The sequence below is a fragment of the Thermothelomyces heterothallicus genome (genome assembly GCF_042370625.1).
Source record: "Thermothelomyces heterothallicus CBS 202.75 unplaced genomic scaffold P884_scaffold_6, whole genome shotgun sequence".
Lineage (NCBI taxonomy): Eukaryota > Fungi > Ascomycota > Sordariomycetes > Sordariales > Chaetomiaceae > Thermothelomyces > Thermothelomyces heterothallicus.
The window spans coordinates 1,381,660-1,405,467 of NW_027192567.1; the positions used below are offsets into that span (position 1 = coordinate 1,381,660).

The 23,808-nt window shown below is 57.6% G+C and overlaps 10 protein-coding genes across 10 annotated transcripts; 6 read left to right on the forward strand and 4 right to left on the reverse strand.

Annotated features, from left to right (window-relative positions):
* Nucleotides 1-610: 610 nt before the first annotated feature.
* Nucleotides 611-2,233, reverse strand: P884DRAFT_220611 (coatomer epsilon subunit-domain-containing protein; the record flags this gene model as incomplete). Its single annotated transcript, XM_069439460.1, has 4 exons — nt 611-1,129; nt 1,205-1,443; nt 1,518-1,660; nt 1,834-2,233. 4 exons carry the CDS (start codon nt 2,231-2,233, stop codon nt 1,021-1,023), a joined length of 891 nt encoding a protein of 296 aa, XP_069299506.1. The 3' UTR covers nt 611-1,020.
* A 2,361-nt stretch (nt 2,234-4,594) lies between these two features.
* On the forward strand, nt 4,595-4,801 carry P884DRAFT_257566 (uncharacterized protein; the record flags this gene model as incomplete). The annotated part of the gene is made up of 1 exon (XM_069441154.1): nt 4,595-4,801. One exon carries the CDS (start codon nt 4,595-4,597, stop codon nt 4,799-4,801), a length of 207 nt encoding a protein of 68 aa, XP_069299508.1.
* Nucleotides 4,595-5,832, reverse strand: P884DRAFT_257567 (uncharacterized protein). The gene is made up of 2 exons (XM_069441155.1): nt 4,802-5,832; nt 4,595-4,683 (listed from the first exon to the last, which is right to left on the reverse strand). Exon 1 carries the CDS (start codon nt 5,610-5,612, stop codon nt 5,061-5,063), a length of 552 nt encoding a protein of 183 aa, XP_069299507.1. The 5' UTR covers nt 5,613-5,832; the 3' UTR covers nt 4,595-4,683; nt 4,802-5,060.
* Nucleotides 5,833-5,867: 35 nt separating this feature from the next.
* Nucleotides 5,868-8,240, forward strand: P884DRAFT_220614 (uncharacterized protein). Its single transcript, XM_069439461.1, has 2 exons — nt 5,868-6,238; nt 6,321-8,240. The coding sequence occupies exons 1-2, from the start codon at nt 5,889-5,891 to the stop codon at nt 7,882-7,884; spliced, it is 1,914 nt and encodes a 637-aa protein (XP_069299509.1). The 5' UTR covers nt 5,868-5,888; the 3' UTR covers nt 7,885-8,240.
* Nucleotides 8,241-8,443: 203 nt separating this feature from the next.
* On the forward strand, nt 8,444-9,883 carry P884DRAFT_257569 (GAF domain-like protein). Its single transcript, XM_069441156.1, has 5 exons — nt 8,444-8,573; nt 8,660-8,765; nt 8,804-8,806; nt 9,186-9,266; nt 9,424-9,883. Exons 1-5 carry the CDS (start codon nt 8,571-8,573, stop codon nt 9,780-9,782), a joined length of 552 nt encoding a protein of 183 aa, XP_069299510.1. The 5' UTR covers nt 8,444-8,570; the 3' UTR covers nt 9,783-9,883.
* Nucleotides 9,884-9,893: 10 nt separating this feature from the next.
* On the reverse strand, nt 9,894-11,905 carry P884DRAFT_116054 (glycoside hydrolase family 72 protein). Its single transcript, XM_069437111.1, has 5 exons — nt 11,612-11,905; nt 10,967-11,538; nt 10,813-10,901; nt 10,398-10,737; nt 9,894-10,329 (listed from the first exon to the last, which is right to left on the reverse strand). Exons 1-5 carry the CDS (start codon nt 11,739-11,741, stop codon nt 10,096-10,098), a joined length of 1,365 nt encoding a protein of 454 aa, XP_069299511.1. The 5' UTR covers nt 11,742-11,905; the 3' UTR covers nt 9,894-10,095.
* An 801-nt stretch (nt 11,906-12,706) lies between these two features.
* Nucleotides 12,707-15,698, reverse strand: P884DRAFT_240200 (uncharacterized protein). Its single transcript, XM_069440167.1, has 4 exons — nt 15,463-15,698; nt 15,192-15,403; nt 13,570-15,128; nt 12,707-13,497 (listed from the first exon to the last, which is right to left on the reverse strand). The coding sequence occupies exons 1-4, from the start codon at nt 15,505-15,507 to the stop codon at nt 13,094-13,096; spliced, it is 2,220 nt and encodes a 739-aa protein (XP_069299512.1). The 5' UTR covers nt 15,508-15,698; the 3' UTR covers nt 12,707-13,093.
* Nucleotides 15,699-16,520: 822 nt separating this feature from the next.
* On the forward strand, nt 16,521-18,072 carry P884DRAFT_268470 (P-loop containing nucleoside triphosphate hydrolase protein; the record flags this gene model as incomplete). The annotated part of the gene is made up of 3 exons (XM_069442200.1): nt 16,521-17,236; nt 17,293-17,530; nt 17,590-18,072. The coding sequence occupies 3 exons, from the start codon at nt 16,521-16,523 to the stop codon at nt 18,070-18,072; spliced, it is 1,437 nt and encodes a 478-aa protein (XP_069299513.1).
* Nucleotides 18,073-19,036: 964 nt separating this feature from the next.
* Nucleotides 19,037-20,170, forward strand: P884DRAFT_116109 (uncharacterized protein). The gene has a single exon (XM_069437112.1). It carries the CDS (start codon nt 19,268-19,270, stop codon nt 19,871-19,873), a length of 606 nt encoding a protein of 201 aa, XP_069299514.1. The 5' UTR covers nt 19,037-19,267; the 3' UTR covers nt 19,874-20,170.
* A 30-nt stretch (nt 20,171-20,200) lies between these two features.
* Nucleotides 20,201-23,140, forward strand: P884DRAFT_268471 (uncharacterized protein; the record flags this gene model as incomplete). Its single annotated transcript, XM_069442201.1, has 2 exons — nt 20,201-20,498; nt 20,556-23,140. The coding sequence occupies 2 exons, from the start codon at nt 20,201-20,203 to the stop codon at nt 23,138-23,140; spliced, it is 2,883 nt and encodes a 960-aa protein (XP_069299515.1).
* Between the last annotated feature and the right edge of the window lie 668 nt (nt 23,141-23,808).

Sequence of the window (23,808 nt, forward strand, 5' to 3'; positions counted from 1 at the left end):
AACAAGGCCTGGCCCCTTAACTAGTCTTCAGCCGCAAGCCACTTAAAGGAGTCAAATTTCACTTCCCAAGACTCATCATGGTACACACAGTTGTAAGCGAGTTGTGAGGAGACTCCGCCCTACGAATCATTGATACAGCGCAATTCCGAGAACGTCATCAGTGTGCGGGTATCACCCTGTAATGCAATACACTTCCCGCAGCAGTCATACTTTGCATGTAGTTACTTGTAAAGCCAGCTCCTACCTGACCTCCATGAGGATACGGATCGACGGAAAAACATCCACGCTTGCATAACCTTTGGGTCCAGCTATCCCAAATCTGGAACGAAGCGCCAAATAAGAAATCGTGTGGCTGGATCATTGTCGAGCATACCCCCTCCATCTCAGGGGCAGAAGAGGGACATCAAGAAGGGGAAGGGGTTGATTCCGCCAAGGTAGCAGGCAAGTACGGATCACACGGAAGCGACACGATACCTCTGACACCTCTGGGTAATCGAACACGGAGTACGCGGCTGAAACAGACGGACATCGCCTCGTCATCAACACTCCACCAGGTGGACCCCTTTGTGAGTTGCCCCAGACGGCGCGTGTCCCTAACTAATGTTATTGAGGGCACGCTCTCGCCAAAAGGCGGAAGAGGAGATTATTCAGCAAACGTTGCGGCACGCCTGGCTACCGGGCATGAACGATGAACAGATTTGGAATTTCGAATGGGCCCCTGCCGCCCGGTCTTCTTGCCTTTACGAGATCAGCAACGGTAGGAATAGCATTAGACATCACCGCTCGTTGCAACCTCGGTCGTTTCCGCAAATCCTCCCGTGGTTGCCGGGCCGCGGTCGTAAAGTCACGGTCAGTAAGGCCCTGAGTAGTAGTGTGCCAGGTTGCACCAAACCGCTGAATCGAGTCGGACCTCCTCACAGGGCATGACCTTCTGCAGAGCCCTTCGACACGGGCCAGTGGACCTCCAGCCTCATGTTACTCTTATCTGGTATCATTGACTGCAACCGATCATGAACATGTCTACGCTGCCACCTTCGCCTTATACTTTGTCGCGGCTCTATCGAAGAGGTCGCTCTTCTCGGCCAGGTCGACCAAAAGGGGATGATCAGGGTTGGCCTTTTGAAGAGAGCTAAAAATAAAGAATTGTTTGTTAGACAGGGGAGTCCGGATAGCTGCCAAGGAGAGTTCCTGGGAGCAAACGTACCTCGTCAGCTCCTCGGCGTTCTTGCCAGCAATCACGCTCAGGACCAACAGATTGGCGATAGCCTCCGCGTATCCTGGTTCCTTCTTCAGCGCCTGCTCCAGCGCGGCTTGTGCCTCCTCAACGCGGCCGAGGTGCAGCTCGGCGACGGCCTGAGAAACCAGAGACTGTACTGATGATGTCGCGGGCGCCTGTGCCAGTTCCTCGAAGACGTAGAACGCCTGTTGATATTTCTCGCCGCCCTGGTTACATCGAGAGGGTCAGCACTCCGCCGCAGAGATGACGAGGGAGGGAAACCTCGATCATGTGAGCTCACAAGCCTCAAGCCAACCCATGACTCCGCAAGATTCACCAGCAGGCTATCTTGAGCCCATCGCCGGGCGGCAGCAACCTCCTTGACGGCAAGGTCGTTCCTGTTCTGCTGAAGATGAATCTGCACGATGAGCGCAACGGCGTCCACTATTCACACCGATCCTGTCAGCCTACCGTTCTAAGGATATGCCCCCTTCCACTCTTCTACCCCCTCTCTCCTTTGCAAGAAAGAACAGACAAGGCAATGACTCGGGGTATAAGAGAGAGAGATGTGGAAGGAGAGGGGGAAAAGGGGGTGGGGTTAAGGGAGTCACACTCACAGCTCCCTTGATGCCGTCCCAGCAGCGCGAGAGCCTCCTCAGACTTGCCGGCCGCCTGCAGTACGGTGCCGCCCAGGACCTGCACCGTCGGGTTGTCGCCCGCGCTCTGGGCGAGCTTCTCGATCGTCTCGACGGCGGCCTCGCCGCGGCCCAGCGCCTGCTCGGCCAGGGCGCCCACGGCGGCCAGCTCGGGAACGCCGTCCGCCTCGGCCTGCACCTCTGCGAGCACGTCCTCGGCCTGGCCCAGGGCGACGCGGGCGCGCAGCTGCAGCACGCGCGCCGGCAGCGCGTTCTCGGGGGACAGCGACGACACGTCGAAGTCGACCACTTCCTGGTACTGGCCCTGGTGGAAGTGGTTGTGGATGTTGATCAGCTCGCCCTCGGCCGAGTAGGGATCCATGGTGGGCATTTGGTGCTTCGGGTGGTCGTCGGGGGGGTGCAGGGGTGAGGTTGTTCGGTTGGGTGAATCGGTGCTAGATGCCACTTGATGCTCTCTGATTAACGTGGGCTTATCGACCGAAAGTGGAATTGGCCGCCATGGAGCTGGTTGCGGTCGCAGCAGGAGAGGGTTAGGGTTCTCGATTCGATCTCTTGCACGAAGTACGGATTAATCCGTAGATGCCCCACTCGTTCGAGATGAACTATCGTTCGAGCTGTGTTGTGGCCTCGCATCACTTTGGAGCAACGACTAGCCGTTTTTTTTTTTTTTTTTTTTGAAAAATTCGTTTTCTGTTCCAGGGGAGATTGCGATTGGGCTAGCCGTTTGTTTGCGCTTCCCTTCTACACTAATCGTCAATCTGATCGTTGGGCCAGACCTTGCTGCCGCTATGCTTCAAAGAGAGTGAACGGCGTACCTTATCGGGTACTTCTCCCTGGCCATCTCTTCTTTTCTCAGAACCTGAAAACTACCAAGGATCAGCTGCTTTTTCTCGATAGCCAAGCTTCCGAGATTACGCCGTTGGAAGGGTGCCATAATTGCATGTGTATGTACAGTGCGCCCACCGCGACCTCTTGTTCGTCCTGTTGGCCGTCGGTCGAACGGGTTGGCGCAAAGAAGCAAACACTAATGCGAGATCGTATCTCCACTAAGCAGCACGACCCGATGGCGGCGCTGAAGAATCTCCAACCTGAAGGGCATGGGATGGAGTTGTACATACATACGCACTTCGGATGAGTTAGTGATCCCTAGCTGCACCAGCCGCCGCGGCAACCACTGCATAACTAACTCTTTGCATAAGCTGCGGCGCGGCTGGCGAGTGGACGACATGGATCCGATCATCTCTTGTACCGGACCGGCCCCGGCCTCGGGTTGTTTACTTGATGTCCGGAACAAACCGATTCGTGCCAAAACTGGTCAATTCACCAAAGTCAAATGCTGACACGAGCGTCCCAGTCCCAACCATCGAGTCTTCGACTTTACCTTGTTACAATCTCGGTCCAATTCGCACCCCGACGGTTTCCTGGGAGGCTCAATAATGCGAGCTGTTATGAGACAGCACAAGAACTGGGGCAATCAGGTATCGAAAGCTGCAAGAGCAGATAACTTCGTCCCAAACAAACTACTCGGAGTAAAAGCGGAGCTTTAACTTCCCCGGGGCAGGACTTTCCCCATTGGAGACCCTCCCACAACCGCAGCCGCCAAAAATTGGCGGAGCTGCTTGCAACCTGGAGCCTCGCATGCAGCACGTCCCAGGCAGCCATGACAGCAATCCGGGGTTTGACTCGCAAAGCCAATCGCACGACATCAATGACTAACTAAGCTACACTACTACGAGTACAGGGCCGCCATGAGCACTGGCCCTGCAAGTTGGTCGTCTGCAAGCGCAAACATCAATAAGGCAAGATTCGAATTGGTATCAACGATCCAGGAGCCTTTTGGATGTTCCGGTGCTGATTCCTTCCTAATCCGCGACTAACTACCATCACGTCACCGATCATATGAGTTTCGATACCAATGGCCTGCTCCCGTTGTTGTGCTGCTTTTCAGGAACGGCGCTCACCCACAGGAAGTGATAACTAACTAGCTTCTCGGGCTCATCAAAGACGGACGAGCCGTGAGTGCACGCTGTCTATGATTTCCTTGCTTTCAATGTTTTTGTGTTTTTGTTTTGTTGTATTGCTTTTTTATTCATTTTTTTTTTCCTAGCAAGTTTGGCCAAATATGGTCAAGACTCAGCATCAAAGGAATCCTTCGGCACGCTCAGCCGACTCGGCGGCGATGCATGTCTGAGGCGCCGCCCAGACCCTCTCGTCTTAATTTAGCAGACTCCCAGCCAACCCCCCCGACCCAACTTCACCAGGCCGCAGCATGGCGTCCAATCCAAAACCGCCAAGGGGGGCCAACTGCCGGGAGCAAGTCGATGTTGGGGACTGTGGTCTCATCTCCGGCCGCCAAAACATGCAAGGCCCCGGCGGCAATCATCTTCATACGGTGCAGTGACTGAGTGAGCTGCAGCCTGTGCAGTCTGTGGCCTCGCAGAACCCAACATGGACAACAGATCCTTCGATGGGTCGGTTGGGCAAATCCGCTGTTCATCCGTACAAGCCTGGCCCAACCATTTCCGACCCCTGCCCATCCTCGCCGCCCAGCCACAGCGGGATTCCGACGACGTTTCCACAAGAGGTCAGGAAAAGCTTCGACCTGAGCTGATGGGTGGTTTTTGGTTCATCACGCCTGCCTAGAGGCTTAAAGAAAGCATCGCCCTACCAGTAGTGCCTTCTATGTGTTCTCGAAGCCCAGAGCCCATATTCAGCTTCCGTGATGGAAATGGTAGCGCCTCCAAGGGATCAGGACTTAGAAACCTATCGCTACACTTGGAGCGAGGATGGCGGGATGAACAAGATGACGAGGTGTGTACGGCGCAGCCGTCTGAGGGCAGTCCTGCGGGACCGGGAAGACGGACCCCAATGTTTCAACATCTTATTCACTAACTACTGCTGCTTGTGCTGCTCCTACAACTATCACTAGTGAGAGATACTCCCGTCCGCTCTCAACCGAGCGCCTCCTCCCCGGCCGCCGGGGCCGGCGGTCCGCTCACTGGCCCTTCCAGAGTATCGTTACCGACCCGGATCCGCCGAGCCCTACAGTTCCCTCCCAGGAGCAGAAGCAGCAGCAGCTCCAACCAACCGCCTTGCACTCATTCCACCCTCTCTACCTCAACCCCGTGATCCTCCCCCTGGGAACCAAAAGCCTTTACGAGGAAGGCACCGAGTCCAGGCCGCCTTCGTCACAAGGGCAACAACAACAACAACAACAGCAGCAGCAGCAGCAGCAAGAGCAAGAGCAACCGCAGGAGTCGCAACCACCACCGGAACAGCAAGAGCAGGAACAGCATCAGCATCAGCATCAGCATCAGCAACGAGAAGCTTACCGTGATGATGACGGCGACGATACCGATGATGACGGAGACAACAGCGCCCTCATCCCCGAGTACGTCCGCAGCTTCCTCCTCCTGCACAGGACCGCGCCGGATCCCGTCAGCAGCGTCGGCGTCGACGGCGTCGGCGGCGGCGGCTGTGGCAGCAGGACCGGCACGCCGCGGCGCCGCAGCGTGGAGCTCGTGGTCCCCGACGGGCCGGCCAGTCCCCTGCTGCACCGGTCGCGGGTGGCGGACTTTGGGGAATTCCGGTTCGAGGACGAGGAGCACGATGATCATCAAGACGACGACCGCGACGATCACGACGGCGATGGTGTTGATGTTGATGTTGTTGTTGGTGTTGGTGGTGGCGGCGGTGGTGGTGGTAGCGATGATGATGATGATCGTCGTCGTCGTCGTCATTCCGACGGCCGTGGGGAGGGCGATGTGGATTTGGAGAGGGGTGAGGGCGGGTTGGAGGTGCCGGACGGTCGGGAACGCGGCGGGATCATCCAGGAGGAGCAGCAGTTTTTGGCGGGTGAAGAGGACAAGAGGCTGCTCCTTAAGAGATGGGGCAGCGATCTCGGTGCTGATGCTGGTACTGGTGCGGTTGCTGTCGTCGGTGGTCCCGGTTGGGGGTGGGAGGGGTTCGTGAGGGGAGGCGGATGGCGGGTAGGGGTTGCGGTAAACGTGCTGGTGATGTTTGCCGTCTTAATCACGGGGTTTGTGTGTTTGGTAGTGGCCATCTCCCGGGTGTCGCGGGAGGAGGGAAGGTCGGCTATCTTCACGGGTGACTGTGGCACGGCGAGGGCGGTGGATTGGGGGTTGCATGCCGTGATTAACGTGCTTGCGGCGGTCATGGTCGCGGCCGCGAACTACACTTTCCAGGTCCTCAGCAGCCCAACGAGAGACGAGGTGAGCGCGGCGCATTGGAGGAGGGACTGGTTGGAGATCGGTGTCCCGTCACTTCGAAACTTGAGGCGTATTCGGGGCAGTCGGGCGCTGTTGGCCATTGTGGTTCTGGCGACTGCGCTTGTGACGCCAGTAATGTGAGTTGTCCACGTTCCGAGAGAGAGAGAGAGAGAGAGAGAGAGAGAGGGAAGTCTCGAAGAGAGATTGACTGGAAGCCAGGTATAATGCCGTAGTCTTTGTCTCGAAAACGGCGCCGGACTTCAAGGCGGCCATGGTCGGCGAGTCATTTCTCAGGGGCGCGACTCTGAGCGATGATATTTCGAACAATAAGGGGAGCGGGCTCAGCCGTCCCGAACTCCTGGTCCTCCAGCAGCGGGCAGCGAGAGGCGAGCTTGTCCGCCTCTCCACGCCTGCGTGTATCGACCAGTTCAGCGGAGCTTTCGAGGCCGAGTACTCGGCCGTGCTCCTGGTCTCCAAGGAGCTCGAAGACAGGTCCCTCGCTCAAGAGTCGGACATCAACCCCATCAGCAGCCTCGTTCCCGACCGCTCCTCCATCCAATACTGCCTTGCCCAGCAAGCCCCGGCTCCGACATGCGAAGTCGATCTGAACGCGCCCCTGCTGGGCTCTGTGGCCCTAGTCAATTCGATCGCCCTCGTGGCCGCCGTCGCCGCGCTGTTCAAGTGGCCGTCATCGTTTCACCCTCTCGTCACCCTCGGTGATGCCATCTCCTCCTTCCTCCAGGACCCCGATCCGACAACCCAAGGAGCCTGCCTCCTCTCCAAAACCGATATCTGGCACGGCCGCTGGCCGCTGACAACGGCCAAGTGCTGGGTGTCCCGGAAACACTACTGGCTGCGCAGCGTCTCCTTCCCTCTCTGGATTGCCACCGCTACCGTCTGGGCCGTCTGTCTCGGCCTGCTCGCCGCGAGTCTGGCCCACGCGCTGAGCATGGACCCTTCCGCGCGGCTTTCGCCGCCGGGTTCCGCCTCCCCACACGCGCTGCTGGCCCTCCCCAACACGGCCCCGGCGGGGGCGGGGACGGGGATGGGGACGGGGACGGGCACCGGGGGGGCGCTCGTCGCGGCCCTCCCGCAGCTCCTCCTGGCGGCCCTCTACCTGACCGCGAACGCGCTGCTGACGAGCTACCATCTCTCGCACGAGTCCTCCCTCTTCGCCGCCGCCGCCGCCGCCCCGACCGCCTGGCCCCGCCCGCTGCGCGTCTCCTCCGCCGACCCCGCCGGCGCCCAGACGTCCTCCCTCTACCTGACTCTCCCGCACTCCGTCTCGGCCGTGCTCATGTGCCTGTTCGCCGGCCTGTCGCTCGTGCTGAGCCAGAGCATCTTCGCCGTTGTCGTGCGGCGCGTCGAGGCGCGCGTGTCGTTGTCGTCGTCGTCGGCGGCGGCGGCGCAGGCAGGGAACGCTGCTGCTGCGGCTACGGCGCCGCCGATTGTCGCGCTCGGGCTGAGCGGTGTCGGGTTGGTAGTGCTGCTCGCGGCGCTGGTCGGACTGGCGGCGACGGTCATGGGGATGGGGCTGCGCGGCGCTCCGCCCGCGGGACCGGCGAAGGAAAAGACGCTGGGCAACCCGATGGTGCTGCCCGGTGGCTCGTGCAGCGCGGTCATCAGCGCGCGGTGCCACCCGCTGGCGAGAGAGAAAGGGCTGTGGATGAAGCCGGTCATGTGGGGGGTGGTGAGGGAGGACGGCGGGCCCTTAGGGATCAGCCATTGCGGGTTCACGGCGGGAAGGGCTAGGCCGCTGGAGACGGGGAGGAGTTATGCTTGATCATGTTCTACTTCTCTTCTTTGTCTTCTTAAGACTGTTTATGTTTAGACTTGGGTGCTAGCCGTATTCCGGTTAGCCGAATTTTGGGTTCAAGAGTGGGCATGGCGATGGTGTTGGCTTTGTTGTATACCCTCTCCAGTAGTATACCCACCCTTCCCAGCTTAGAATAGGAACTCGATCCTCCGTAGAGATTAATCGATTGGGTGTGTGTTCTTTACTCTCTTTAGGCATACAAAGCACTCCATATATTGTGAGGCTGGCGTAAAAACGCGGCATATCAACAACGGTTGTCGACGGCATTTACATGATCTCCAGCTCCGGTTCCACCAGATTTGCCAGTTTGTGGTGTTTGTAGCAGCCAGCTGGAATTTGAAGATTGCATCGATGGCGGTCGAGCATTCCCCGCTGGGATTGAAAATGGGGGCCCAATAATTGCGCAATTGCCCCTGAACCCACTCCATTGTCAGCGTTTGACGAGTCCCCTTCACATTCATTCTTAGCTGAATTACCAGGTTATGTCACTCGAGCTTCGATTCACAAAAAAATAAATAAATAAATTAAAAAAAAAAAAACTGAGCCTCTTGTATCACTGAACCAATTCACTGCCCTTTTCTTTTCAAGGTCCCCTCAACGAAAAGAAATTCGCACCCCGAAAAAAACGCGGCCCGTCCAATCAGTTGGTCAACATGGTTCGTCTCCATCAAAAACCCTTCATATATGCATATATACTCTTTGAGCGCTATTGAGAGCCAGCAGTTCTGACCCCCCATCACAGGTCCACGCTGACGCTTCAAATTTCGCCGAGGGCGTCACCAAGGAAGAGGCGTACAAACAGGTGCTGGATCAAGCCGAGGGTCTGTTCTTCGAGCAGCGAAACTGGGTACGTAGACATGTATATGTATACATATGTATACAACAGCCTCCCTTAGTAGCCCATTGCCCGGGGATCTTTCCCCCAAACCCCCTTCTCCCCCCGCCTCCAAAAGCGTCCATGGATCCATTGGTCGTGGTGGTTCATGGGACACCACACAGACTCTTGGGAGTTGAGGCTGAGGCACTCTCGCGATTCGGGCTTTGTGACCGGCCGTGTCACTCTGCTTCCCTCTAATTTTCTCACAAGTCAACCTGACCCATCATCGCTGACATCGCTTTTCTTCTCCTGTCTAGGTCTGGTGGGTGACTCTCCACGTGTTACTTGTTCACTTCACTGAAGCACAACACCAAAACCGCCACCTTGTGCCATGACCTTGGCCCTGACATTGACTTGGTCCCCAAAACTAAACAAAACACTTACGTCAACAGCAATCTCTCCAATGCTGCCGCACTCCTCTGGCACGCATACAAATCCCTCCCGTCTCCAAGCAACCAAGTCAATTGGGCAGGTCAGTCACTCACGAGCTCCTCTCCTTCTCTTTATTTTTTTGTCCCTCCTCTCTTAATACTTCCCAAAATCACCTCTCAACCAACCAGCCGACCAATCAACGTTTTATTCATGATGGTAACCTTTGGAGGGGGGGGGTGCGGTACTGAGAAATACAGGCTTCTACACCTTGGACCCGGCCTCTCCGCCCTCGCGGCCCCAGCTGATCCTCGGGCCCTTCCAGGGCAAGGTGGCCTGTCAGACGATCGCCTTTGGCCGGGGCGTGTGCGGGACCGCGGCGGCGACGGCGCAGACCCAGCTGGTCCCCGACGTCGACGCCTTCCCGGGCCACATCGCGTGCGACTCCGACAGCCGGAGCGAGGTCGTCGTCCCCATCACCGTCGGCGAGGGCGAGGCCAAGAAGGTCGTGGCCATCATCGACGTTGACTGCGCGGTGCCCGCCGGGTTCGACGAGGTCGACCGCGTGTGGCTCGAGAAGCTGGCGAAGCTGATTGCGCGGGCTTGTGACTGGCCTTGAGTTAATTCAGGAGGGGGTGGAGGAGGTCTTTAATATCCGATTGTTTTGAATCGAAAGGCATAGGAGACATTTTTTTTTTTAAAAAAAAAGAAAGAAAGAAACGCTGTATTAAAAAAAAAGGCTCAAGTCTAGACCAAACAGGAAGTTGGACGGCACAGACACTCCAGAATGACACTCAGAATGACACCATACTCGGAGAATGGTTGTAAATTCGACGCCCACCCGCCAAGCAACGCGATATTACTGTTGCTCTCAAGGCCAAACCGACGAAAGCTCACCCCGTAGCGAGCAACAACTTAGGGGCACACCCCGCTTACAAGAGCAGAGTTCCGGCGAGAGTCAGCGCCGCCACCAGCCCTGTAAGAATGAACGGCGTCGCGTCCACGCTCGCCGCCCTCGATTCGTCACCGGAATCGCCGCCGTGTGACGGCGTGCCGGTCACCTTACCGGAGCCTGGGGTGGCATCGCCCGTGCTGGTCCCTTCGGCTGCATTCTGCGACCCCTCACCCTTCAGCCCGGGGCCGCGGCCCGCGCCTTCAGACATGAACTGCGAACGAGTCGTCAGCCGCTAAATCAAGAACAAGAGAGGAGCAAAGACGTGAAAAAGAGACTGACCTTCTTCGCATCGTCCGGAATGGCCGGCAGGAGCGTGCTGTCCACCAACCAGTTGGCATCCTTGGTCGGGCAGGCAACGGCGTGCGTGGTCGACGTGAAGCCGCCGTCGCCCTTGGGTGCGGGGTTGTCCTTCAGCGCCTTGGCGAATTTGGAAAACTCCTTCTGCTCCTCGACGCTGGTGGCGTCGGGGCTATCAATTTTGACGATACCGTAGCCGTTGGCCTCGAGCGAGTACTCGTACATCAGGCCGCCCGAGTACACGGGCGTCATCTTGTCGCTCATGAGGGCCGCGACCTCGCCAAAGTCGCGGCCATTTGTGATACAGCCATATTCGGAGAGACTGTGTGTGGTATGAGCGCTAGGGTCTTGGGCTAACGAGGGGAGAGGAGTAAGATAAGGAGAGGGGGAATCTTACAAGATGGCGATGCCGTAGCCGGTGAAGTTCTTGACCTTCTGGTCCCAGCCAGCCTCTTCGAAGTTGGTGTTGCACCAAGAGTAGTCGTTCTGGTGGTGTTTGTCAGCAAGAGGGATGAGAACCAGTGTAGCGAGTCTGTATCGGGGATACGTACGAAAGCGAAGAAGTCGCTCCGCTCGTCCTCGGTGCCGCAGTTCATGTAATGCGCAAGCTGCATGCGGTTCTGGGCCACGTCCGCCGCCGAGTAGCCCACCGGAACGGAGCGGTAGCCGCGGCTCTTGATGTAGGAGCGCATATCACGAGTAACAGCCTTGACATAGCGGGCGGCAAGTGTGCTCTTGACATTATCGTTGATGACCTCGTTGCCCGAGAAGAAGGCCAGCGTGTTGTCGTACTTGATGAACTCGTCAATGGTGGCAAAGACGCTCTGGAGGTACTTGGTGTTGTACGAGGGGCCCGGGTCGAGGCGGTTGAGCGAGTAGAGCGGGTTGTTGGCGTCGATGACGACGTAGATGCCGGCGTCGGCCAGCTCCTTCATGCACTCGTCGTGATTGGCCGAGTTGTCGACCGTGTAGACGCGGATTGTGTTGACGCCCAACTTCTTGAACTCGGCAATGTCTCGCTTGCAGACCGTGGTATCAGCCAGGGGATCGGCCATCGCCGAGGAGCCACCCGGCTGGTAGTCGATGCCCCGGACGTAGAAGCGCGTGTCGCCCTGCCAGAACGCTGTGGTGCGATTCCCATGTCAATAACCGCCCGTCCTTCAACCGTCCGAGTCAAGTCTTCGAGGTTCCCGTACCATTTCCAGACACCGTGACAGTCGGCACTGAGGCCCGTTTGCTGGGCGGCTCTGGCACCGTCGTCGTCGGCTTCGCAGCCCCCAGGCCGAGGACGGTTGCCAAGACGAATACCAAGGCGGCGGATCTCATCTTGGCGCGGAGGATCGATCGCCAAGCTTTCAATGCCAAGCAAAAGTACGATTGATGACGCTCGGAGGCAAGCAGCGTTTAGTTTGGTGATGCGTCGAGCCGATTTGTTGCCGAGAAAGAAAACGAGTGTGAGAAGCAGACGCTATGGTGCTTCATAAAAGAAGGAAGAGCGAGAGACGTGAAACAGGAGAGAGATTGCGAGGAGGAACTGATCAACTTCGAGTTGACAATCTGGGTGTTTGTACGAGTCCCACGGGCCCACGGGCCCATAGGGTGGAACGGGGAACGACTGGGAAAGGAGGGAAGCAACGCATTGTCAGAGGTCAAGATGAGCCACGGTGCTCCAGAGTCGGGGACCGCGCGGGAGCACCGGGTTGGTCAGAAACGCAGACGCAAACAAGGAAGGAGCGACATGAGTCCATGCCCCACTCCTTTGTTGCCTGTGTGTGCCTGTTGTACCCTACTACCAGTAGTGCCTACACTACGTGTGTTGTGTTTTGTTCGTCATTGTCTCTTTTTTAAAATACCGTGCCTCGTCCGTGCGAACATCAGCTCCAAGAGGGCATTAACAAGTCCCAGCCAACCTGCACTTGCTTGCATGGTAGGGTTGTAAATACCTACCTCCAGGTACTTTTAAAGCGACCTTCGACAGTGCAGCAACCGTGTTTTGCACTTTCCTTTCCCCTGGGAGTACATGCTTCTACGGTCAGTATCTCGTGTTCGATCTCTGTTACCCAAGGCGGCGTGGTTCCGAGTCAACAGCTGAGAGAGATTTGCAACGATAGGCAGGGGCGGAAATAGCATCGACGTCATTCCCATGCAGAGAGTCTAGAACCCCTTGGCCACCGGTCCGCTCACCTCCCGTCCACCATGAGTTCCCCGATCCTTCAACAATCCGAGCACTGCTTCGCGTAGTTATAGGCATTCCATTTTTATCTATACAAGTCAATGTATGCACTTTACATCCTCCAAGGTCATCCCAGTTTACTTCGTGGCGCAGCAACTTTACCCCGGCTTGTGAATGGTCGGTCTTGTAACTATATACTTGCTCGAAGAGGATCGCAAGCTGAAAACGGAATCATCGGACTGGGGATATCCCAACGCAAGCTTTAGTACTTCGTACACCCACCTTTTTAGCAGGCCTATACTCCGTATACGAAACACTGTACTTGCACTCTCTTCAGCACAGCCCACCAAGACCGTTTCATCCTCGAGCCTTGCCCTTGCCAAAGCTGCAATGCTGTTCTCCGCTCTCCTAACCGAACCATCCCATTGTACATACCTCTCTCTAGCCAACCACAAACCCCCTTCCCCCCTCTCCACTCGCACCTAGCTACTGTGTACAAGTAGGTTCAGACAACCTGCACATAACTCGCCGGCACGCTCTTCGTAACACCCCCCTTCTCCACCTCCACCCACCCGTCACCGGGATCTTCCTTAATTAGCACAAACCGCTCACCCTCGACCATGCTGTGCTCGGCATCGCTCTGCGCCGTGTAGTCGTACAGGGCCTCAACGTATTTGAGCTTCTTCGCACCCCGCCGCGGCGCTACCGCGGGACCCTTCTTCTTCCCTCCCGTTTGCCCCGCTGCCGTGCCTATTGACGAGCCGCTGTTGGAGTAAGCCGATTGCCCCGTGTGCTGCGGCGCGATGGCTGCCGGCGCCGGCGCTGAGGTGGTGCTGATGAGCTCGATGTAGGTCGCCGGCACCAGTCCTTCCTTGTAGCCTGCCCGAACCTTGACCCAGCCGGAGCCCGCTGCAAAAGTGTGAGTGTTAACGGTGGCTTGTATTTTCTTTAGCTCGGGGGGGCCCGCGAAAGGTGACTTACTGTCGGGTTCTAACACAACGAGATCCCTCCCTTCTGGCACGGTTAGCTCTCCTGGACCCGCGGCCTCAAAGCTGTACAGCATCTTGGCCTTCTGCTCCGCCCCCTGCGACGAGCCGTTCGGGGTGCTACCCGGCAGCTCGCTGATGTAGGCAGCGGGAGGCGGCGCGACGACACGGTTCCTCCTTGTAGTCGTTGACCCAGATGTGCTGGTCGGCCGCGTCGCGGTCGGGACTTCGGGGGGCGTCTCCTCGGCTGGTGACAAGGGACCTGTCATTGACCGCTGCGAACTCGCTGCGTATCCTGACCGTCCCGACGTTACTGTGTCGGAACGGCTAAGCGAGGGTAGTTCGGCCACGTGCTCGGGTGGCCCGGTCGGTTTGAGCAATGCGTTCGCCGCCTCTTGGCGCTCCTGCTTCAGCTTCTTGCGCTCCTCCTTTGACTGCTCCCCTGGGCATTCCGCCGGGACCTTCATCTCGCACTTGCTGTGGCATGTGTAACCACAATCGCGGCAGTCGAATCCCTTCGCCGACAGACCCCAGATTCTCTCGCCGCAGAGGTCGCAGTTCGTCGGGATTTTGAACGTCTGAGACTTGAAGTTGTGGTTCTTCGCACCAAGAGTCACATCGCCCACCGTGGCTGTGATGGTTGACGTTTCCACCTCCACCGCGATACGCTTGCGTTCGACTTGATGGAGGTCCTCCTGCATCGAGAATATCTGCGACACCAAGGCCACTTCGTCCTTATTCTCCGTCCCTTCCCGAACCCGCTGCCTCATCCGCTTCAGCGCCTCTACCTCCCTCCTCTTCTTGTCTGCCTCTCGCCGGAGTTCCCCAAGCTGGCCCTTCGACTTGTTGAGTAGGTTGCGCAGATACACCTTGGCTGCCTCGTCCACTACCATGGAGCTGTCGTCGTGCCACACAGGACTCGGCTCAAACACCTTGTCTGGCGGCTCCTGGAAGCTTCCCATGTTGTGTCGGATATACATCATCGAGTCTAAGTGCGGTTGGTTTCGCGTAATCTCCTGGCTTAGGCGGTCAATCTGGCCCGAGCTCTGCTGAAGCATGCCCGCCTCGAGTTGGGCGGCTAGCGTCCAAAGCCCGTTCAGCTTGAACGTCCGGAATTCTGAAAGACCTTGTAGGCTGTCCATAAGCTCGGGCAGGTACTCGTGGTAATACTTCTCCTTCTGCTTGTTTGTGACGTTGATCGCGATCAGGTAAGTATTCTTGACGTTGTTCATATCGAGAACCTGCTGCTGGAAACTGCTCTGCGCTTTGGCCTTGTCGAACGAGGACTCGGTCTTCTTGCGCTTGCTCTCCACCTCTTGGCAAGCAGCGTCATATTTGCCCTTTGTCTTTCGAAGCTCTGCATAGGAAGCGTCTCGCTCCCTCTCGAGTTTCTCGGCGTACTCGGCATGCCGCTTGCGCAGTTCCTCAAACCGTACCGCCAGGTGTTTCAGGGGTTCTGCTACTTTGCTTATCAAGTCGTTTCCGTAGCGTTCGTGTTCGTCGGCCCGGGCCTCCAGCGTGGTAAGGTGTGTCGTCCATGTCGTGAGGGACGCGCTGTTCATGCAACGTAAGCCCTTGTGCCGCGCAAATGACTGCCACATGCTCTCAGCGCCGTACCTCTCTAGGGACCCGGGGGTCATGGTCGGAGTGTCGCCAACACTCAGGCTCGCCGACTTGCGCGTCTTCTTCTCGAAGTACTTCTTTGCCAGGGCATTGAGCTTGGCGCTGTATTCCTTTTCGATCGCACTTCGTTCGCGGTAGAATGACTGGATGTCATCGAGCCAGGCTATTCCGTTGGCAACCCAGGCATTCGCTGGTTTGAAGCCATCCTGCCGCATCCGTGTCAGCGCACCTCCAGGAACGGTCCCGTTCCAAGAGCGAGCCGAACCTTGAGCTCCGACCCCAGTGTCGGGGCGACGTCCACCTCAGCCATGATTCCCTTGCGCTTCCCGAACTGTCCTTCTCCCAAGGCTAGTCATGAAGTAGCAAAGTCGATGTTAGGTTGCGAAGCGGCTGCCTCTGGAGGGTGCGCTGATGGATGCGGTCTGTTGGAAGGGGTACGAACAAGGTAGCGAGCGCACCGCCCTTGTGGCCCCTCCAATTGACGAGGTGGCTGAGTTGTAACTAAACGGAACCCACCCCGGATGCTGCATGGCGCCAAGGCCTGTATCGCGGGGTCATGAAACCAGGGACTTGGAATCCAAAATGACTATGAATGTTTTCAGCATCTGTCTCCCCTGTGTCACTCGGTGCATGCTGCCGGTATGCTTTGATATACGCTCTTGAGTTCTTCTCAATACATATACTCTGTATGAGTTGAAAGAGTTGCGGGATGACGCATCGCCCAAGATTCGAGTGTTTGAGTGTTGAAATACTACTTTACTACCTGACCTCGCGAACCCAGGTAATTTCGTACCACTGACGGTAACTTACAGGAGACAGGAGCCTATTTCGTCAGGCATTGATTCACAAAGGAACCCCGCCAAGCTTGGTCGAGGCGAAGAGGTGCAACCAGCCCCACCATCGCTGAACTGCATTCGGCGGTTCAAGCTTCAGGCTCTATTTCTGCTCACGTTTGACCGAGTCAAGCACAAAGAAAGTGCGGCGAGGAAGCTCGACGCCCATATCATTGGAGGGCTTTTCTGCAGACGCCGTACTAGGAGCTTTTGCAAGATCGTTTATGTAAGTTTATTTCAGTACTCATTTTCTCGGAGGTCAGTAGCCCCACCCAGAGCGCAGCGCCTGTACATACGGATACACCCGAAAGGTACTGGTCGGAAAGTCGCTTCGCACAACCCACCAGTTTGTTGTTGCTTCTTGCGTAGTTCTCTCGCCTCTGGGTGCGCGTAGAAGACTACATTCTTGTCGTTGCAGGAGCTTATACTGATCGTGACCACCTTTTCCAGACCCCAGCCCCCTTCGTTCAAGACCCCCACGATCGCTACCATGGCGGACCTAGCGAGCCGCATCTCCAAACCTAGCGACGCGCCTGCCGACGACGGAGCCGCTCCGGCTACTGCCACCGCCGAGGGAAATGGCGCTGAGAAGCCCGTCGATGAAAGGGCCAACAACGGTCTTGTTGAGACGTCGTACGACGTCGAGGTGAAGTTGAGCGATCTTCAAGCCGACAAAGACAGTCCCCTTTACTCGGTCTCGTCCTTCGAGGAGCTCGGCCTTCCTAAGCCGATTAACGACGGCCTATTGGCCATGAACTTCAAGAAACCCTCCAAGATCCAGGAGAGGGCCTTGCCGCTCATGCTCAGCAATCCACCGACCAACATGATCGCCCAGTCGCAGTCGGGCACGGGCAAGACGGCCGCCTTTGTCCTCACTGTTCTATCACGCATCGACCTTACCAAGCCCACGCAGCCTCAAGCGCTGCTTCTCGCTCCTAGCCGAGAGCTTGCGCGCCAGATCCAGGGTGTAATCCAGACCATCGGCAAGTTCTGCGAAAACCTGATCGTCGAGGCCGCCATTCCGGGCTCCATCTCGCGCGAGACCGGTGTTAAGGGCAGTGTTGTGGTTGGAACCCCGGGGACCGTCATGGACTTGATCAGGCGTCGCCAGTTCGACGTGTCCCAGTTGAAGATTCTGGTTATCGACGAGGCCGACAACATGCTGGACCAGCAGGGTATGGGCGACCAATGCGTCCGCGTCAAGGGGTACGTCTCGAGCAGGATGGACCAGTCGAGTATTCACGCATGCTGACCCAAGGCAGGCTCATTCCACGAACCGTCCAGATCCTCCTGTTCTCTGCCACATTCCCGGACAAGGTTATGAACTTTGCGCGGAAATACGCGCCAAACGCCAACGAGATTAAGCTTCGCCACCAGGAGCTTACAGTCAAGGGTATTTCCCAAATGTACATGGACTGCCCGGACGAGAGCAAGAAGTACGATATTCTTTGCAAGCTCTACGGCTTGATGACGATCGGCTCTTCGGTCATCTTCGTCAAGGTGCGTCTCGTCCTCACCCCTCTTCTCGCAGCCTGCAATTCTCTGACATGACGCTTCAGACACGTGAGAGCGCCACGGAAATCCAGCGGCGCATGGAGGCGGACGGGCACAAGGTCTCGGCGCTGCACGGTGCGTACGAGGGGCAGAACCGTGACGCCCTCCTCGACGACTTCCGGTCGGGCCGCTCCAAGGTACTCATCACCACCAACGTTCTCGCGCGCGGCATCGACGTGTCCAGCGTGTCCATGGTGATCAACTACGACATTCCGATGAAGGGCTTCGGTGACAGGGAACAACCCGACATGGAGACGTATCTCCACCGTATCGGCCGGACGGGCCGTTTCGGGCGCGTCGGCGTCAGCATCAGCTTCGTCTACGACCGTAAGAGTTTCGAGGCGTTGTCACAAATCGCAAACTACTACGGCATCGATCTGGTCCAGCTGAGCCCGGATGACTGGGACGAGACAGAGAGAAGGGTGCAAGAGGTCATCAAGTCGAGCCGGGCGCGCCCTGATTATGCCCCCAATCCGCTCGGGAATTAGGCGGACTTGAAGGAAGAGAAAGGTCAAATGGGAACGTGCTCGCTCCGTGTGGTGGTACTCAAGAATGCAGATTGGACGAACCTCCCCACCCGGGCAGCAGCGGATCTAGGGGGACAACTCATGCAATCGTGTTGGCGAGATGGCACGGCCATATGCTAATGTGACGGGAGATTGCATTAGGGGGGCAAGTTCCCGAGCGTTGTGGTTCATGATGGCTTGTATTGCAGCACAGGATCATGAGATAGATACCAAAAATGCTAAGGGGGTTGTGTGCGCCTGCTTGTGCGCGAGACGTACGTTATAGTCAAAGGCGACCAAAGTTGACTAGTCTCTCGATTGAATTTTTTTCTACCTGACAATTGTTTGTTTGGCCCCGAACTCGGCTTCTCAGCACCCCGGTGTATCACAGAAGGATGAGGTGCATGTTTGTTTCGGTTGACACAGTGATAGCCCCTGGGCGCTTGCCTCGGTGCCCGTGCAGACACGTCAATGTTCACTGCCTCGCTCAGCTCCTGCACCCACTGCAGCTGAATCAGCCCTACCGCAACGTCGAGGCACAGGGTCGATCGATCTTTTTTTTTTTTTTTTTTTCAATAACTAAACCTTGAACGTGGTATGCAGCGTTCCATTTTCAGTCGCTTCCCCTCGAAAGACGTCTCCAATTAATTGATTCATCTGTCTCCAAGCGATCTAGAACTGAATATTGCATCTAGATGACGGAAGGTCGAAAGTTCCCAACGCCTCGACCTGGGAGTGAGTGCATCCATGCGTTGCACCCATGCGATTGGCGGCAGTGCTAAGCATTTTCACGTGACCGCGCTACTAGGCCTGCCTTTCCTTGGAGCCCAATGACCAATCTGGATCCTGCACTGCCTTCTAAGTTCTCGATTTAGGCGCCGGCCCAAGCGCGCGCACCGCCAGCGGCTCCCGTGCTCATCGCCTCCGGAGTCCCCACAGCCGGTTACATGACTATTCGGTTCCGTGTAACTGCGCGCAGCTGGCTGCAAGAGGCCCATTTTAGAGCCGCCGATGGTGTCCTGGTGCAGCGAACCGCCGCCACACGCTCTTCGCCCCGGTCTGAGCCAATCCGAGCGACGGGGCTCTGGGTAGCAATATGAGCCTCTCTGACCAATGACCAATGGCGCGGTCGATCGCCCCATGATGTGCCGCACACGATCGGACGAGATCGCTGCCGATGCCGATTCTATCATTTCCAGGCCCGTCCTGTCGCGTTCAAGTAATCCGCACATGGGACGGTTCCACGCGGGTGGCGTGGACCTTGTGTGGCTTTTTGTCTCTTTCTGGGGACGGAACTGACGCAGCAGGGACGCGGTTTGGTTCCCCGGATATGCAGACTTGGTGGCAGGGGGGGCGCAGACATGCCCGAGAATGTATGGTTGCGATGGGCAAAAAGCTGTGCCATGAAGCGCAGGGCCGATATGTCGCCCGAGCCAGTGGTGACCGAGGTGGGCGGCAAGAGGAAAAACGCAGCACATGGCCGCCGTGGAAGGCCATCTCCATCCTTTCTACGCTTCGTCACGCATCTTGCCCCCTTTCTTTTCCTTTTGTCCTTTGTGGTTGCATCTTGTTCCTCTCAATTCCAGTGTTCCATCGGGATTGTTTTGTTCCTTGTCTCGCATCCCATCCGTGTAGTTTGTTCCCTGCGGTTTGGTGTTTTCGAGACCAACACAAACCTAATCGCATCTTCTCTTTGGTTTTTTTTCCCCCCATTGCGACGGCCCTTTCGCTTTCAATACTACTAGAAACTACGATATCAGGGATGCTGGCCATCTCTCGTTAATATTTTCATAATCTAGGGCTGAGGATAATAGGCCGGCCGCTTCGTCGAGTCCGCAGCTCGTCTCAGCCGCCGACGCCATCCCTGCGGCCGGACTTCACCATCGCGCTTCCTGCCTCGTCTTGTCCGCGACATTTACTCATCCGATCTCTTCTCCCGGCCCATTGAGGATCTCTGTTCTAGGCGGAGCAACATCACTTGACGGGATCTCGAGGGCGCAGATGGACTAAACTTTTCTGAGGTTCGACAAGCAACCACTGCGCTCCAGAGCGGCCACGCGCCGATGGACCCAAATGGCTGACCTTCTCAAATCAGATGTTGCTCCGGAGGATGGCATACCGGCTATCCTTACTATGCCTCGCTACCTTGACGACACTACCCATCGTAGCTGCCGCGCAGACGGCCGATATCCCGGCCGAGATACTCAACTTTGTGCCGCCGTGTGCGCAGAAATGCTTCCAGTCCTTCATATCAGCCAACTTCGACAGCGATATCTGCGGAAACTCACCTTCCTTGCAGTGCCTGTGCCGGCAGCAGGGGACCTTCGGGTACACCCTCGGAGAAGGGGCGGTATCGTGTCTCGTGGCAGAAAGCAGTCGTGGGGCTTGCCAGGGACAGGACGGCGGGAGTGAGTTCATCTCCTGAAGAATTCTTCTCCTTGCGGGCCTCTGCTGACCATGGACAGGCGATGCAAAAGAGACGGCATACTATATGTGTATTGGAGTGTCAAACGCTGTATCAATGACGCATTCGACCATCTTGGCCACCCTCGTCCTGCCTTCATCAGGAACAGGACCTCTAATCGTGCCAACAGCAAATCCGACGACCACGGGCACGGACGAGGCGACGGGAACAACAACCAGCATGCCGACGCCGACCGTCAGGCTCCCGACAGGTGACGAACCGAGCTCCACGACAGCCACAACATCATCATCATCATCATCAGCGCCATCGTCAACAACAGCAACAGGCTTGGCATCCCCCACACAAACAGCCGAGACAGGTTCTGGAGTCAGAGATGGACATTCGCAACTTAGCAGTTCCCAGATTGCCGGCATTGTTCTCGGAAGCACCGCTGTCATCGCGTTCGGCATTCTGCTCGTGTTGCTGGCTAGATGCATACGGCGGAGGCGATTTAGCGACTTGGAATCTGGCTTCTTCAATATCAGGGAATCGGTGAGCTTTGGAAAGAAGAGCCGCCCGGGGAGCAGCCACGGAGTCCCTCACATCACTGGTCCGCTCTTTCAGGTCCAGCCGCAGCGGAATCCGGCAGACCCGCGGTGGCAGCCCGGCATGCCGCGAGCGGGAGTTGGCCTCGCCATCTCTCCGCTAGCCGCCCGGGGCGGTGGACTTGCACGATCGTCGCCCGCTCAGGCTCCTGCCCTGTCCGTATCTCGACCTCCAACCCCTCCCCGGAAGCCTAGTCCGGTATCTGTTCCCAAGCTAGTGCCGCCTCCGCGAAGCGTCCCGAAGGCTGGATTAAGCCCTGCACCCGGGACCATGGCACCGACGGCGCAACGAAGCCCACCGAAACCGACATTGACCCTCGCCATACCCAAGCGCCAAGAACGGATGGTCCGCGCGCCAGTTAGTTCGCGGGACAGCGTGGTCACCGAGTTTGCCGAAGACGGCGAGGGCGACACAGCTCCCGGACCTGCCATATGGCGGCCTCCTACGTCGGATCCTCTATCGGCTACGACGGTCTACTATGCCGACAAGGGAGGCAACTGGATCCTCCGCAACTCCTCGACGAAGCAGCCCGGGCAGGGAAGCTCCAGCAGAGCGCCGGGGCCTACAAAACGGGCGATTCAGGAGGTCCCCGCAGCGCCTGTGGAGGTTGAGTTGCCAAGTCCAGAGCACAAGACGAGGGCTGAAAGGGCCAGGGACGCATATGGCGGGTTTTCGCCCGATGCTGTTGTCTCCCCGCTCAGACTCCCACGAAAACCAGGTAGGCAGAGATTGGGGTCCCCCATCTCGTTCAAAGACCAGCGCCGCGAGCCACAGATATCGAGTCCCAGCGTGTCTGCGAGACTGTCTCAGACTGCTGAGACTATCATGAGCGAATCGCCGCAAGCCAGCAGCCAGCCCATCGATACCTATTTCGCGACGGTGCGTGAGAGCAGGGACTTGACCGGTGGCAAGACCAAGCGGCGCTCTGCCCAGAGGTTTGGCCGCCGGGTGTCGCAGGAATCGGCGACCTCGATCGAGTCCACAGCAGAGGATGAGGACATGATCGAAGACGAAGGTCAGGCGGAGCTCTCGCCGGTGGCAGAGTCACCCCGGACGCCGGTTTCTCCGGGAAAGCCGCCCGTCAAGTACCCCGCTATCCGCAAGCACAACGATAAGCAGCAGCAGCAGCAGCAGCAGCAGCAGCCTCCACCCGACAGGGTAGCCGGATCCGAGCTACTCCCTCCGGCACACCGGTACAACGTCTGGCACCCCCCAGGACGTTCCAGCCCCACGGGCATGGGCTCCATGGTCAAGCTCGGAGCTTTCACCCCGGCTGCTTCCCAATCGAGAAGCAACAGGCCGGAGAGACTGCGGAACACGCCGAGCCCCGGCCCCGCCGCGAGCGGTAACCAGGACAGGCAAAGGACAGGGTCGCCCGAGGCCCGTCGGGGGCCGCTCTCCGCCGCAGAATTAGAAGCCCGCTACTGGCAGCGTCAACGACAAGTCGCGAACCCGGCGTCGTACTGGAACGAGGCGCCGCAGGCAAGAGGCCAGCCGTCGCGCTCGCGACAGCCTCAGCGGCAACAACACCAACCGCCGTCGCTGCCGACGCCGCCGTATGAACTGCCCGGCGAGAGCAGCACAGCATCACCGTCATCGTCGTCGTTAGGACGGTATGGGACGCCCAGGCAGCAGCCCCAACCCTCGCACCAACAACGGCGCCCGGGCCTCCTCCCGACCCCGGCAGCCACGCCACAGTCCCTGGAGGGCGGCGTCACGACCGAGGGCGCTTTCTCGAGCTCAAGCCAGGACCAGAGCGAGGGGCAGGGCCAGAGCAAGGGCCAGGGCCAGGGCCAAGCGTCACTCCTCCTCGCGAAGCGGCGCGGGGCTGAAAAGGCGGCGGCCCTCGTCCTCCCCAACGCCAACGGCAAGGGGTTGGCGGGCGGCGACGGAGCGCCGGGCAGCCGGAGAGGGAAGAGCGGGTGGAAGAGAGAGGAGACGACGGAGGAGCACGGCCCGGCGCCGCCGATCACGCCCGGTTGGGTGCCGGAACTGACCCCGACGAGAAAAGGGGAGGACCTGTACCTGAACGTGAGGTGATGCGGACGGGGCGGTCTATTTCTGTGGGCGACGGAGCGGGCGGGGCGATGACATGATCGAAGTGATGTCGCCGGAAAAAAGTTCTCTCTCCTTTTTTCCAACTTTTTTCCCTCCTTAACTTTTCTTTTCTTTTCTTTTCTTTTTTTTTCTTTTTTTCTTCTTTTTTCTACGTACTTTTCCTGCTTGCTGAATCACAGACGGCGTGGTTCAGATGAGCATCTTCCCGGGTTCTCGCTGTTTGAGATTCGGGAAACAATGTCAGACTCAGGATTGGGTTGACAATTGCACGATACGGAGTTCTGGTTCGAGAAGTTACGGGTGAACTGGGAAAGGGCCGAGAAAGCTTCCCTAGAAGTCGAGTGATTTATTGCGGCGTTAATAATGTCTGGGGATGTTGGTTGTGGGATCTATACCCGGCGGTGTCTTGGCCGCGGACGAGCTAGATTAGAACGCTATGACTGTAGAACAGAGCACGCAATGTCGAGCCTGGTACATATCCTGTATAGACAAGACATACTTATGTACTTGAACAATTGTTGTATGTACCCGGTAGTTAGTTGCTGACTAATTAGTTCAGGACTACCACCTGTCTCCCGACAGGTGGGGCCAAAACCCCCGGACATGCCAATATAGCCGGACAGGTACGCGTCCAAATCCGTGTCCAATTT